This window comes from Dreissena polymorpha, chromosome 9 (assembly GCF_020536995.1).
Source record: "Dreissena polymorpha isolate Duluth1 chromosome 9, UMN_Dpol_1.0, whole genome shotgun sequence".
NCBI lineage: Eukaryota > Metazoa > Mollusca > Bivalvia > Myida > Dreissenidae > Dreissena > Dreissena polymorpha.
In genome coordinates this window covers 27,544,325-27,561,159 of record NC_068363.1, presented here as the reverse complement: position 1 = coordinate 27,561,159, position 16,835 = coordinate 27,544,325, and the positions used below count along the sequence as shown (strand labels likewise).

General features: G+C 37.6%; 1 protein-coding gene across 13 annotated transcripts in view; it reads right to left on the bottom strand.

The window, feature by feature from the left end:
- LOC127843967 (disco-interacting protein 2-like) overlaps nt 1-16,835 on the bottom strand; it is a 102,166-nt gene that overhangs the window by 66,634 nt on the left and 18,697 nt on the right. For 12 of the 13 annotated variants that reach the window (XR_008032483.1, XR_008032482.1, XR_008032487.1 and 9 more), the window contains exon 3: nt 2,689-2,781. Coding sequence is in view for 5 of the 13 variants with exons in the window: in XM_052373886.1 (XP_052229846.1) it covers nt 2,689-2,781 (93 nt within the window). In the remaining 8 variants the exon portion in view is untranslated. Of the gene's footprint in view, nt 1-2,688; nt 2,782-3,733; nt 3,972-16,835 lie in introns of those variants that run through there. The other variant, XM_052373891.1, reaches the window with a different exon arrangement.

Below are 16,835 nucleotides of genomic sequence, written 5' to 3'. Positions count from 1 at the left end.
GTACCGGCAAATCTGGGACAAAACTTCACGCGCACACATTAAGCCCATTTTTCTCCCAGCGTGGCTCATTTTATGCAGATTGGACGAAAACTTATGGATTAAGAGAACCTGACCTATGTATGGTACATGTACATTAATAATAACATGCTTTTAATAGTCCCCTCTTACATTGTTCTACTGAATCATAAGAACTTTGACATTTATAAGAAGGGTTTCTCTTCATCCAATTACTACATACAACTTCATCAACATAAATATATATGATTCTATTATGCACACCATATTATGAATCAAAAGTGATTACATTACTTAAATCAATTCAAATGTCACTTTATTAAAAGTGCCATGTAAAAATGAATGGGTGTGTAAATGAATAGTTAGGAAAAAAACCACTAACATTTGAGCATAAAACAAGACAAATATGAAGGCTGTACTGGTGTGTACATACATATAAAACTAAGTATTTATTAAAAATTATAATGACTAAATTATTAAATAAAAATCCATAAAAATAATATATAATAAAATAAAAAAATAACATAGAAAACTGAGATCAGATTTTAATATCTTTTACAAGTAAAACACCATATTTAAAGTTCTTAACACTAAAAACTAAACACATTACACAAAACGATGCTTTCTAATAAATCCAAAACTTTACATACCAAGATAAAGATTTCCTATAAATGCACATGTCCATTATTCATTTAAATCAACAGCTAAATAAGGTACTCCTCGCCAAAATATTTCAACCAAAATTTGCACATACATTGTATCTGAAAACTTAACACTGTCTGAATCACCATAATAGGTTTGGGGCAAATGTAATAAATATACCAAGCAGGTTTTTGCAACTTCCTTAACATTGTTAGGGTTGGGTGTCTACGCTTCAATTAATATTCACAGTTAATTAACCGTGTCTTGGCTTTTGTGTTAAATAAGTCACGCAAATGACAAAATTTGATTTAAGATATTTATCAAAACAAAGTTTAACATGTTTCCAGTTAACATATTAATAATTAACTGTTTTCTAAATATTAATTAACAGCTACAAAATAGTTATTTGACATTTTTTAAAGGCACAGTTTTATATCAAATTTACATTCCTTGCTATTTTTATAAGTAAAAGTTATAAACAAATGAAGACAAACATCTACAATAAGTGGGGAAAGCTAAAATATTTTGGTGGAAACCTGGACTTGCTCAACAAAGGAATGTTTACACCAAACAAATAGGCCTTACTCTAACATTTTGCAAAACAACAGCTGTGTTTGTGAAACACAATGCCCCCACCCTTATATTTGACCTTTGACCTTGACCTTTGACCTTAAAGGATGATCTTGACCTTGACCTATCACCAACTCAAAATGTGCAGCTCCATGAGAAACACATGCATGGAGGCATAAAAAATCATTTGTATTCTTGGGACATTTTGTTGATCTCAGCGGTTGACACATCAATATATTAACAAACACGGAAAAAAATTGACTCTCATTCCTCTTCATGTTTTGTAACCAAAATTTATGAATAAAAGTGCCATTAACTCTTTCCCCCATAAGAAGCAAAGTGAAAATGGCTTTTGCAACCAGCATAAAACCAGAACAGCCTGCAAGTAATTCGGAGTCTGTTCAGGTTTTATGCTGTTTGCTGCTCATCAGTAACTATTAAAAAGGGTTGGAAATGAAGCCTTTAAAACTTGAATTTAGTAAAAAAAGGTTTTTAAGTAAATGTAACTTTCTAAGGGACTACAAATGTGTGAAAATCTATGTGGAAAAGGGTTAAAAAATACTCATTTTTTTAACAAGAAATTTCATGCTGACAAATATATAGTTTATTTTACAGAAGGTCTTACTCTAAAATTTTCCAAAATAGTCAATCAATGGCTTTAACTCAGCACATTAAAATTTTCAGGCAACAATTTTTTTTGGCACTAACAACCTTTTTGCTTATAAACCACATCAAATCATTGGAAAATATCAAACAAATGTAAATACAGAACAGTCTCTTTTGCATCAAAGACCACTTTTAATGACCAACCCAATGAAGTCCTTGCAATAATATAATATGAGCTTTGTTCTAGAAAAACAGGGCTTAAGTGCCTTCCCTGAGTAGCCTGTGAGGTCTGCACAGACATATCAGGGACAACACTTTTCGCCTCAAGTGGATTTTGTTAAGTGCACAGACATATCAGGGAAACACTTTTCGCCTCAAGTGGATTTTGTTCAGAGGAAACTTCCTTTACATTTGTTTTTTCTTAACCCTTTGCATGCTGGGAAATTTGTCGTCTGTAAAATGTCGTCTGCAGAATTTCTAAAATCAGCATTTTCTTCTATTTTTTTCAAAGACTACTATCAGAATAGCAAACAGTTTGGATCCTGATGAGACGCCACGTTCTGTGGCGTCTCATCTGGATCCAAACTGTTTGCAAAGGCCTTCAAAACTCGGTTCCCGCACTGAAAGGATTAAGCAGGGAGTGTCACCCATGGTGATCTGGGACGACACTTTATGCATATGCATTAAGCCTGGTTTTCCCAGAGCGAAACTCAAATGATTAAATGTCCTACTACTAATCAATTACTCTGAAAAAAATAGGCCACACAAACTTTTGATCAAGTCACAGGGAACCATATCAAATGAAAGCACAAATGTTGGATTCCAGACATTCCACAATGTGGTTTCCATGACTACCTGAGTGGTATCTGTTGTCCTCCCGGGTCAGCCTGCGCTGCGCACGCCTCTGGGCTGAGGTCTGCGGACTGGGCTCACTCGGGCTCGGAACCTCTAGAAGTAGAATATTATGTAAGTAAATGAACGTTGAGTGTCGTTCCAAATTAGCCTGTGTAGTCCGCACAGTCTATTCAGGCACAACACTTTCTGCTTTTCTTGTATTTGTTTGTTTAAAAGAAGTCTCTTCATGGAGAAAATCCATTTTGCAAGGAAATTGTCTTCCCTGTGGTCCACACAGGCTGATCAGGGATGACTCTGCAGAAACTTAATTTGTAGATTAGAAGAGACTTTGTTGAAACCAATACCATAAAAGCAGAGAGTATCGTCCCTGATTAGCCTGGCCCTGAGAAGACTGAAAAAGATATTCTGTGACAACACTTTACATACATGCATTAAGCCCCATTATTCTGTGACAACACTTTACATACATGCATTAAGCCCCATTATTATGTGACAAAACTTTACATACATGCATTAAGCCCCATTATTCTGTGACAAAACTTTACATACATGCATTAAGCCCCATTATTCTGTGACAACACTTTACATACATGTATTAGGCCCCATTTCCTCAGAGAGAGGCTAATATGGTTACATCATTATTTTGATTTCAACAACAATTGCTGCATTTATTTTGATGACCAAATCCATCATAACTAAGCATTGGGCTTTTTCGTTCAACTTTGGGGCCTGAAGGAGGACCCATTAGCAATTGACAACCGTATATGTTTTTCCCAAATGGGTTACACAAATTCCCAATTAAAGGTTAAAAAAAAGACAATAAAATCAATAAATCTCACAAATTTAGTTCATCTCCCATCAAACTCTATATGTTTAATCTTAGTAAATTTATTCACATCACTTTTATCATAAATTTTTAAGCTTTTGTTAATAAAAAGACAGCAACATTTATTTCCCGTTTTAAGCCAAAACGAAGCAATTTTTCCCAATCCAAAGGGACCCATTCCCAAAATGGTGAGAGAAAAAACCACTTCTTAGCACATACCAGCTAGGTCCTGAGTACTGACACTTAAATCCAGATCCAACTGCGGGTATTCTTTCATGCGAATGAACTGCTCCATTTCAAGATCATTCAAAATCAGACCAAAATCTCTGTAATTCCTAGCAGGATCCATGGTAACAATAACACAGCAAAAAAGCTCTCGCTATTTTCTACAATTTCACAGAGATATGACCAGATTGGCACGAGTCTTTGAGCTCTGAAACACCTTCCAAACAAGGACCAATTTTAATAGTGACACAAAATGCATGGAGGAAACACGTCCAAGGAAAATCTTGCATTAATGTATCAAGTTCGATTTGTCCCACTTAGAATTAACTCCAAATTGCATGCTACACCCCTTATGGACACTTGGCGTTTCATCACGCCATTCTTTCTTCAGAACTGTTAATTCTGATGATAAAAGCACCTCTCCACTAAGGCTTTCGAACATTCCAAATTTGCAGCTACATTCTAAAGACATATCAAACAGAATACAAAAGACTTCATCTCATTTGGTCACAAGATAGTCCCTCGACTATTCTTCCACTTTGATAGTATGTGTTGTTTTTCACCATTTTGGGAATGGGGCCGGGTCCCTTTGGATTGGGAATACAGCGTCCTTTTGACTAAAATTGGGAAATTTATATTGTTGATTTAATGCTTACAAATACTTTATAATTGATTATAAAAGTAATTTCAATATTATATTGACTAAGGTTTAACTTATTTAGCTGGATTTGGAGATGAATGATATGTTTAGACTTATTAAACAAAAAATTGTTTTTGGAAACCTTCAATTGGGAATTTTAAGGTTCCATGAGGGAAAAATATATACTTTTTTCCATTGGGAATGGGTCCCCCCTACCGGACCCAAATATGAACAAAAAGAAACACTTGTATGTCATTTTCTTTCAATCACCTGATATAATGACCACAAAAACAATACTTAAAGTTGACAACCTGTAGAAGTTATATTGTATAATGTAAACTTAAAACTTAAAGATTATAAATTAAAACAATAAATTTGACCAAGCCAAGAAATCTTATTTTCAATTTTTTTACCAAATCAATTAGGGTGACTTTAACTTTGGTAAGTAAGTTACGCACACAGAAAATGACAGGCTAAGCAGAGACCATTGTTCTATTTATTTCTACCAGAAACGTTGACCTTACTGGCTGGGATGTCATGCTAGATCAGCATATAAACTACTTGTAGTCTTGTACCTGCTGGTACGATTTTTGGGGAGAAAGTTTGTAACTACAATAGAAACAACACAGTATATAGACTCTATATTTTATTTCAACACTAAGATAATAAATACATACACCAATTACATAAATGAAAACTCACTAAAACTTGTTGCATCATAACATGTCTAGGCTAAACTCCACTTTCCCCCAAGATTGTCCCACTTCCTGACTTATAAATCTGCCTACCCTCCCATATAGGTCCCTAACATTAACCCATTTATGCCTAAGTGGACTCTCTCATCCTTCTAAATTGGATCAATTTATTTCCAAAATGAGGGATGTCTAGTATTTCTATATTTAGAATATTTCTTACAAAAATTCCTTTAAGCAAACAGCGCAGACCCTGATGCATAATGCGGCGTCTCATCTGGGTCTATGCTGTTTGTCAAGGCCTTTTTTCTAGACGATAGGCATAAATGGGTTAAGTTTGTATACTTAACATTAAAACACTACACATTTAATTTCAGCATATCTCAATTCTGACTAAAGTTATTTAATACTGTCTTGAAATTACACTGCTCCGTATCAGGGGCGCTAATTCTTTACTAAATATGGCACCTTTGAAATATTTTACATAAACACAAGCTAAAAATGGTGCATATATAAATATATTTTTCGTAAAGAAGACTGATATAATAAAAGATGTGAACTGCAATGCAAGGCTTGACTTTTTACCCTTTGCATGCTGGGAAATTTGTCGTCTGCTAAAATGTTGTTTGCTGAATTTCTAAAATTAGCATTTTCATCGATTTTTTTTCAAAGAATATTATCAGAATAGCAAACAGTTTGGTTCCTGATGAGACTCCACGTTCTGTGGCGTCTCATCTGGATCCAAATTGTTTGCAAAGGCCTTCAAAATTCGGTTCCGGCACTGAAAGGGTTCAAGTAGTTTTAGTACATTATAAGATTAGGAATATATGAGCCATGCTCTGTGAAAAAGATGTTTAATGCATGTGCAGAGTGTCGTCCCAGATTGCAGCAGTCCGCACAGGCTAATAAGGGACGACACTTTCCGCTTTAATGATTTCTTCTGATTAAATAAAGTCTCTTCTTGGCAGAAATCCAGTTTAGGTGGAATGTGTCGCCCTGATTAGCCTGTGTGGAATTCACAGGCTCATCTGGGACGACACTTTAAGCACATGCATTCAAGTCTATGTAAAGCAACATATTCAGAGAAAAGCAAAAATATGAAAAAACTAAATAACTCTTTACCTTTTCCCACTTAGAAGCAAAGAGAAAATTGCTAAGTGCAAACAGCATAAAACCAGAAACTGAACAGCTGGCGAGAAACTCGCAGTCTGTTCAGGTTGTACGGTATTTGCTGCTCATCAGTATCTAAGGGTTGGAAATGAAACCTTTAAAACTTGAATCTAGTAAAAAAGATCTTGAATTAAATTTTTAACTTTTTAAGGGACTACAAATGTGTCAAAATACGTATCTAAGTGGTAAAGGGTAAAAACTACAGTATTAATATCACTGACAATTTTGTTTGACCCCTAAACATTTCAAGAATGGGGTCATTTGACATCAGATTTTTTATATGAGCGGAGCTCTGCGAAAAGGGGTTTTAATGCAGTCTGCACAGGCTAATCAGGGACAACACTTTCTACCTAAAATGGATTTTTGCTAAGAAGAGACTTTCTTGAATCCAAAAATATCATAAAAGCGAAAAGTGTTGTCCCTGATTAGCCTGTGCTGATTGCACAGGCAAGTCTGTAATGATACTTTACGCACATGCATTAAACCCCTTTTTCACAGAGCACGGCCCATATCTATTAAGATCCCTGCCTACATCTAAGAATTGATAGGTGAATACAGGCCATGATTTTTCTACAATCATATGATCGATCATAGATCAGAGCTTATCATAACATCGGCTGCCCTGATAAAGTCTAGACCTGTTAAACCTGCTTGTTCCAGACAGTTAAATGCTCATAGTAAGGTGCTAAAGTGTTATATGTGTCTGATGTATGTGGCTCATGTACAAGTGTTTCGCACTCGTCCCTAAAAAGCATTAAATGTGCAATATCCATGGGGTTCTCACATTTGTGGCACTTGAGTGGGCGTTAATTCGACTTTTTCTATTGAAGAAACTTCTGTTTGCATTACAGTGCTTTATTTTGTTAAAATTTAGGGCCGGTATTCGGCCTCATTCCCAATGAAATAATATATATGTTTTTACCAAACAGGACGCAAATTTCCAATTAAAGGTTTCAAAACAAAACAAGAGCACTGCATAATGGGTGCCACGCTCGGCTCTGGGTGCAGTTTTGAACAGATGAAAGCTTGTCAGATTTTTTTTTGATTTTTTTTTAGAGGTCACAGTGGCCTTGACCTTTGACCTAGTGACCCAAAAAATGGGTGTGGAATGTAGAACTCATCAAGGTGCAGCTACATATAAAGTTTCAAAGTTGTAGGTTGAAGCACTTTGATTTTAGAGCCAATGTTCAAAACCTTGAGAAAATGTTAAGGTTTTAGAACGACGCGGACGACGACGGACACGACACGACACGACGAGCTGGCTATGACAATACCTCGGGTTTTCTCCGAAAACAGCCGAGCTAAAAATTATATTTTGTTTGGATTTCAAGATAAAGTTCATCTCCCATCCAGTTCTATAATTTGAACCTTAGTTAATATAATATTGAAAACATTTTTATTCTCAATTTGAAGCATTTGTAAGCAAAACAACAACAACACTAATTTCCCAATTTTAGTCAAAACGCTGCGATTTTTTCTAATCCAAACGGACCAGCCCTATTCCAAAAATGGTGGAAAAAAACTATGCATTAACATGATCATTATCTTTAAATTTAAGCCCAATTCACAAAGTGGTGATAATACATTACACATCTAAACTCATGTCTTAAACATTTCAATAAGTGTTTTTAGATGTGTCTTACAATATGAAATTCTCATTAATTTTTCATACTAGGCACATAAGAAGTCCAAGTATGATTGCTACATCACATGACCTTTCCACCCATGTGTCATTAAACAGCTGTGCTATTGTAATAAATGTATGTGCTTATTGTTCACTACTTCCTTAAATTCAAATGACTAAGTCATGAAATATCATGGCCATGTTACATAAAAAGCTAAATAGCCAATAAAGGTTTTGAAGAATGAATGCTGGGATATATTAATGGATGGATGGATGGATGGATTGATGGATGGTGGATGGATGGTGGCTGGATGGATAAATGATTGGATGGATGGATTGATGAATGGAAGGATAGATGTATGGATGGATGAATGGATGGATGGATAGATGGATGAATGGATGGATGAATGAATCTGAGTTGATCATGGAGAGAAAAATGTATAATTTGATAATTCATCAGTCAATGCAAGTGAGTGAGCTAGTAAATTAATAAATGAATGCAATAAAAAACATATACTATAAATAAACTAAAATTAATTAATGATTAAAATCATTAATTACAGATTTATTTACAATAATTAAATATGTACATACATCTACAGGCACAAATAAAGCCGAGACTCTTTTTGGATAAGGAATGGGTATTTGAACATGAATCTAAATCCTAAAAGTGTAATTCGAAGTTTATTTAGGGTTCATCAGCTTCTTCATAGAGTGAATTAATAGGGTGGACCTGCCCATGTGACCTTCAGGGGAAACCCTAAGGACACAATCCCTTAATTATATAGCACAAATATCCATTAAATATAGATAATAACATGAACTGGTATCAGCTAGCTGTGACTGGTATCATTGTTGAAGATAACACACATGTCAAAGGAACAAGAAGACAGCAAACCACTGCAGTTCATCAGCATATTGGAATTGTTGATCTTATATATGGCTGTTTTGTGAGATGAACAATCATGTTTTTTCAGGTTACTCAATAAACCTCTCAAACATACCGCAGAGGCAGATATGTATGATGTTGGCAACTTATCCAAAATAGTTATTATAATACTGATACGCAGAGCTCCAGATAATGTTCTTTAAGACATAAATACACATTTAATTTAATAATAAAGCTATTTGGATTCGAAATAAAATATGCTTTAAAATATGAACTAATAAAACTTAAAAGAGTCATAGGCGCTCGATGTCAATTACAATGTTGATTTTTTAATTTATTGATTGATTTATTTTTTAGCTACCCGTTGTTTATTATAATGCATACACATACTAAATTAATAAAAATCTTCCGACAAAATGTCTTCTTAAAAAAAAATAGTTCCACTATGTACATAGATATTGACAAGGTAAATCACTCGCCATTTTCTAAAGCAACTGAAGTGCGTCATTATGCATAACTAGAGCTTTGTCACAGACATGACGTATACCCCCACATGCTGCATTGATACAGACTATTTTGCATGCTGTCCTCACAAAACAAGAGAAGCTTATTTATGGCGATTTTTAATAATTATTATGGCATAATCATTTAGGACCATTTTTGACCTTTGAACTCAAAAGTGTGACCTTGACCTTGAAGATATCTATGTAATTCTTTCGCGCGACACACCGTTAAACGATGGTGAACAAATGTGCCAAATGATTTTAAAATCTCGCGATGAACGACATAGTTATGGCCCAGACAAGCTCATTTATGGCCATTTTAGACCTTTGAACTCCAAGTGTGACCTTGACTTTGGAGATATTGACGTAATTCTTTGGCGCAACACACCTTAAATGACTGTGAACAATTGTGCCAAATGATTTTAAAATCTCACAATGAACGACATAGTTATGGCCCGGACAAGCTCATTTATGGCCATTTTTGACCTTTGAACTCAAAGTGTGACCATGACCTTGGATATGACGACGTTATTCTTTTGTGCAACACACCGTCCAATTTTGGTGAACAAATGTGCCAAATGATTTTTAAATCTCACAATGAACAATATAGTTATGGCCCGGACAAGCTCATTTATGGCCATTTTTGACCTTTGAACTCAAAGTGTGACCTTGACCTTGGAGATATTAACGTAATTCTTTCGCACGACACACCATCCAATGATGGTGAACAAATGTGCCAAATGATTTAAAAAACCTCACAATGAATGACATAGTTATGGCCCAGACAAGCTCATTTATGGCCATTTTTGACCTTTGAACTCAAAGTGTGACCTTGACTTTTGAGATATCGATGTAATTCTTTCGCGCGACACACTGTCCAACGATGGTGAACAAATGTGCTGAAAATCTCACAATGAACGACAAAGTTATGGCCCGGACAAGCATTTTACCTTTGAACTCCAAGTGTGACCTTGACCTTGGAGATATCGACGTAATTCTTTCGCGTGACACACCATCCCATGATTGTGAACAAATGTACCAAGTCATTTTAATATCTAACGATAAGTGACATAGTTATGGTCCAGACAAACTTTTGGTTTAAAACGCACTAAGTGACCCTGTGACCTAGTTTTTGACCCGGCATATTCAAACTTGACCTAGCCATCATCTAGATACAACTTCTGACCAAGTTTGGCGAAGATCGGATGAAATTTTCGAGACAGACAGACCGACAAAGTGACTCCTATAATAATTAGCCCCCATTATCAGTAATGGGGGTATAATTAAATTGCTGTTACCCCGCCTGCTTATTGACATGCGCGGCGCATAAAAAAAACAACATTGTCATTGACATCGAGCGCCTTTAAATGAGTTTGATATTTCTTGAAACTGCTCATACATTTTAAACATTGAACAATTATTTAAGCATACAAGCGTTGCGCCGCTTTCCTGAGCCAAATTAGCAAATGTTTATTGGGTCGATTGGTAAACAAAGATCAACATGAAAAGAACACTCATGGTTCATGAGAGCTTGATATTCTATCAAAGTCAGTTCACTTACTGGACTCTAATACAGTAGACTCTCTGTAAACCGGACGGTCTCGGGACCGGCCTAATCGTCCGGTTTTCAGAGAGTTCCGGTTTACCAAGAGTTTTCATATTGCCGAAATATACACGGTATTCATTGTGTACATAATCAGATAAAAATAAAACAAATCGTATACATTTACATGTACCATGTGATAACTGTACGCAGGTACTGATGATGTTAATTGCATTCTTAAAAAATGTGTTTTTAATCGATTAAAGGCAAATACTGATGGATGGATATTTAACAGTCATATTTCTAACAGTTTATCTGACAAACAAACAAACAACCATTTCAGCGTTAAAAACATGGCTATAAGATTCTAAAATACCCGAGAAGATCTCAAGAAAGTGATCGTCGCAACGGCATGCATTAATTTCTTAATTTAGTTGTTTATCATAGGCGATAATAAATAATGAATAAAACGATCGAGTCAATCACTTTTTGGTGTTACCGCACGTCTATTATAGACATTCACAGTTTGTTTACATTACTTAATCGGAATCCCATAGCGCGGTAATGACTTGACACCTTTATGGTTTGTTTAATCCCATTATCGATAATTGCGCGAGCAAAATGTGACACCGCACTCGGTTTGCCGACTAGGTATTGTTATTTTCACGCCTCGGGCATCTTGAGAATTTAGACCGTCCGGTATACTCAATGTATTTTACGTTGAAAATGACAAAATTTACGGAGATACCCGTCCGGTTTCCGGTTTTCAGAGAGTTCGGTTTATTCAACATTTTTTAACAAAGAAATAGAAGGAGAAAATACGGGACTGGCCCGACCGTCCGGAATCGGGAGAGTTCCGGTATTCCGAGAGTCCGGTATTGGCAGAGTCTACTGTACACCCAAATAACACCTTGAAGTAAACTGTATTGGCATGCAAAATTGCAAATTGTAATAAAATTAATTGATCATTGCTTTAAAGAATTCAATTGAGATTAAATCATGGATTCCTCAGAGCTCTGGAATCATTTTGACAGTGCTGTAAGAAAGAAAAAAATTGGAATGAAACTTCTTTCTTTTTTTCCAAAACAAAAAAAAATACTTTTTTGTGGACATGTACATTCCTGGATTTGTGACTTTGGAAAAAAAAAGGGAATTTGCGTAGGTCGTTTTCAAATGCGTTTGATTTTAATTATTGTATCCGTCATCCCAAGAAATCAATAAAAATAAATATCCAAGGAAATATAATGAATTTAAGTTATAATGAATTTCATTCCCTTTTAGCTTATGCTATGTCAAAGGGAAAATCACAACAGAACTAGTTTTTAAACAATTGGAATTTGTTCAAACAAGCTTTATTATACATTTTTTTTTCTTTGTAGATGAATGCAGGTCATAAACAGGTCATTATGTTTTAGAAGCCTGAACTATTGGCCTTTAAAAACGTTGTTAACTTATATACATCTACCAATACAAAAGCTAAGAAAAAAGCAAAATTCATCATCAAACGAAATGAGAACCTCTTCGCATTAGATGGATGAACAATTCCGGAATGGGGGCAACTACTTGAAGCAAGTGCCTATTAAAATACAATTCACACAAGTGTGCATTGCTGCTAATGGTTGTGGGGCAAACTAATAGTGTCATGTCTCCTAAAAAGGTTACACACAACACTAACCCTAAACACAACCCTGAGGCTGTTGAGCGAAACTGAAACCACAAAATCACAGATGCTTGTTATTTGTCATGCAACTGTACATTTGTTTCTTTCTTATTTCTTTATTCCCTTTCTTTTAGAAAACAGAGCTTAATGCATGTGCAGTCCGCAACTAGGCTTATCAGGGATGACACTTTCAGCTTTTTATGTTTATAGGAAGTCTCTTCTTGGCGAAAATCCAGTTTATGCAGAAAGTGTCATCCCTGATAATAGCCTGTGCAGACATCCCTGATAATAGCCTGTGCAGACATCCCTGATAACAGCCTGTGCAGACATCCCTGATAATAGCCTGTGCAAACATCCCTGATAATAGCCTGTGCGGACATCCCTGATAATAGCCTGTGCAGACATCACTGATAATAGCCTGTGCGGACATCCCTGATAATAGCCTGTGCGGACATCCCTGATAACAGCCTGTGCAGACATCCCTGATAATAGCCTGTGCAGACATCCCTGATAATAGCCTGTGCAGACATCCCTGATAATAGCCTGTGCGGACATCCCTGATTATAGCCTTGCGCCATCCCTGATAATAGCCTGTGCGGACATCCCTGATAACAGCCTGTGCAGACATCCCTGATAATAGCCTTGCGCCATCTCTGATAATAGCCTGTGCAGACATCCCTGATAATAGCCTGTGCAGACATCCCTGATAATAGCCTGTGCAGACATCCCTGATAATAGCCTGTGCAGACATCACTGATAATAGCCTTGTGCCATCCCTGATAATAGCCTGTGCGGACATCCCTGATAACAGCCTGTGCAGACATCCCTGATAATAGCCTTGCGCCATCTCTGATAATAGCCTGTGCAGACATCCCTGATAATAGCCTGTGCAGACATCCCTGATAATAACCTGTGCAGACATCCCTGATAATAGCCTGTGCAGACATCCCTGATAATAGCCTTGCGCCATCCCTGATAATAGCCTGTGCGGACATCCCTGATAATAGCCTGTGCGGACATCCCTGATAATAGCCTCGCGCCATCCCTGATAATAGCCTGTGCAGACATCCCTGATAATAGCCTGTGCAGACATCCCTGATAATAGCCTGTGCGGACATCCCTGATAATAGCCTTGCGCCATCCCTGATAATAGCCTGTGCAGACATCCCTGATAATAGCCTTGTGCCATCCCTGATAATAGCCTGTGTGGACATCCCTGATAATAGCCTGTGCAGACATCCCTGATAATAGCTTGTGCAGACATCCCTGATAATAGCCTGTGCGGACATCCCTGATAATAGCCTGTGCGGACATCCCTGATAATAGCCTGTGCAGACATCGCTGATAATAGCCTTGCGCCATCCCTGATAATAGCCTGTGCGGACATCCCTGATAATAGCCTTGCGCCATCCCTGATAATAGCCTGTGAAGACATCCCTGATAATAGCCTGTGTGAACATCCCTGATAATAGCCTGTGTGGACATCCCTGATAATAGCCTGTGCTGACATCCCTGATAATAGCCTTGCAGACATCCCTGATAATAGCCTGTGCAGACATCCCTGATAATAGCCTGTGCGGACATCCCTGATAATAGCCTGTGCGGACATCCCTGATTATAGCCTTGCGCCATCCCTGATAATAGCCTGTGCGGACATCCCTGATAATAGCCTGTGCGGACATCCCTGATAATAGCCTTGAGCCATCCCTGATAATAGCCTGTGCGGACATCCCTGATAATAGCCTTGCGCCATCCCTGATAATAGCCTGTGTGGACATCCCTGATAATAGCCTGTGCGGACATCCCTGATAATAGCCTGTGCGGACATCCCTGATAATAGCCTTGAGCCATCCCTGATAATAGCCTGTGCGGACATCCCTGATAATAGCCTTGCGCCATCCCTGATAATAGCCTGTGTGGACATCCCTGATAATAGCCTGTGCGGACATCCCTGATAATAGCCTTGCGCCATCCCTGATAATAGCCTGTGCAGACATCCCTGATAATAGCCTGTGCGGCCATCCCTGATAGTAGCCTGTGTGGACATCCCTGATAATAGCCTGTGCAGACATCCCTGATAATAGCCTGTGCAGACATCCCTGATAATAGCCTGTGCGCCATCCCTAATAATAGCCTGTGCGGACATCCCTGATAATAGCCTTGCGCCATCCCTGATAATAGCCTGTGCGGACATCCCTGATAATAGCCTGTGCAGACATCCCTGATAATAGCCTTGCGCCATCCCTGATAATAGCCTGTGCAGACATCCCTGATAATAGCCTTGCACCATCCCTGATAATAGCCTGTGCAGACATCCCTGATAATAGCCTGTGCGGACATCCCTGATAATAGCCTGTGCGGACATCCCTGATAATAGCCTTGCGCCATCCCTGATAATAGCCTGTGCAGACATCCCTGATAATAGCCTGTGCAGACATCCTGATAATAGCCTGTGCGGACATCCCTGATAATAGCCTGTGCAGACATCCCTGATAATAGCCTGTGCGGACATCCCTGATAAAAGCCTGTGCAGAAATCCCTGATAATAGCCTGTGCGGACATCCCTGATAATAGCCTTGTGCCATCCCTGATAATAGCCTGTGCAGACATCCCTGATATAGCCTGTGCGGACATCCCTGATAATAGCCTGTGCGGACATCCCTGATAATAGCCTTGCGCCATCCCTGATAATAGCCTGTGCAGACATCCCTGATAATAGCCTGTGCAGACATCCTGATAATAGCCTGTGCAGACATCCTGATAATAGCCTGTGCGGACATCCCTGATAATAGCCTGTGCAGACATCCTGATAATAGCCTGTGCAGACATACCTGATAATAGCCTGTGTGGACATCCCTGATAATAGCCTGTGCAGAAATCCCTGATAAAAGCCTGTGCGGACATCCCTGATAATAGCTTGTGCAGACATCCCTGATAATAGCCTGTGCAGACATCCCTGATAATAGCCTGTGCGGACATCCCTGATAATAGCCTGTGCGGACATCCCTGATAATAGCTTGTGCAGACATCCCTGATAATAGCTTGTGCAGACATCCCTGATAATAGCTTGTGCCGACATCCCTGATAATAGCTTGTGCAGACATCCCTGATAATAGCCTTGCGCCATCCCTGATAATAGCCTTGCGCCATCCCTGATAATAGCCTGTGCAGACATCCCTGATAATAGCCTGTGCGGACATCCCTGATAATAGCTTGTGCAGACATCCCTGATAATAGCCTGTGCGGACATCCCTGATAATAGCTTGTGCAGACATCCCTGATAATAGCTTGTGCAGACATCCCTGATAATAGCCTGTGCAGACATCCCTGATAATAGCCTGTGCAGACATCCCTGATAATAGCCTGTGCAGACATCCCTGATAATAGCCTGTGCAGACATCCCTGATAATAGCCTGTGATATTAACACAGCAAGGCTCAAATATAAATCTGTTTTATCAACAGAAAGAATTATATGCATTTAAAATAATCTTATGATTTATTTCTTTGGTGCATATTTAAGTTTTTATTCCTAAATTTATTAGTATTATTAAATAATTAATATGTACTATCATAAAAATTCAAAGTATGTTTTTTTGCCTTTTTTCATTTAATTGTAATGTAAACTTTCTACAAAATTAATAGAAATTATCTTATCCAGTTTCAAGGCAACATGGGATAAAAACAATCATACACACTGTAAAGTAATGTAAATCAATTACACATAACTAAGCAAGATACAAACATTTGACCAAATGACTTTCTTAAATTACAATCAATCAATGCAGACACTGTCCAGTTTTAGAGCCAGCCTTAATTGCCTAATGATGTAGACATCATATAAGTATCAAGTCTGGCCAGTAAAGCTGTCAATCAAATTCTTGTTGATTCATTTACATTTACATCTGGACAAGTTATCAGACAAATTAGGTAACCAAAATAAATACCACAGTGTACCTAATGTCAGTTAATGGCCCCAAAAATAACTGTACAAATGGGGTGATATAAGAACCACTTCAGGGAGGAAAATACCATACCATGGTTCAACTAAACTCTTCAACTGTATTATATATATGAAGCTCCAGAAAAGTTAACGACATTTGTCAAATTAGTTTTACATAGAAATGAAGGAAAATTGATGAAAGCAGGAGAAATTACACCTCTGTATACATTTAAGATTTCAGTACATCCAAATAGAAGAACATTCAATTGTATGAACTTGAAATGAAAATATGCAATTTTAATAATTTATTAAAGAGGCAACAAACAACTCCTAAAACATATGAGCCGTGCTCTGTGCAAAGGGGGTTAAATGCATGTGCGTAAAGTGTCGCCCAAGATTAGCCTGTGCAGTCTGCACAGGCTAATCAGGGACAA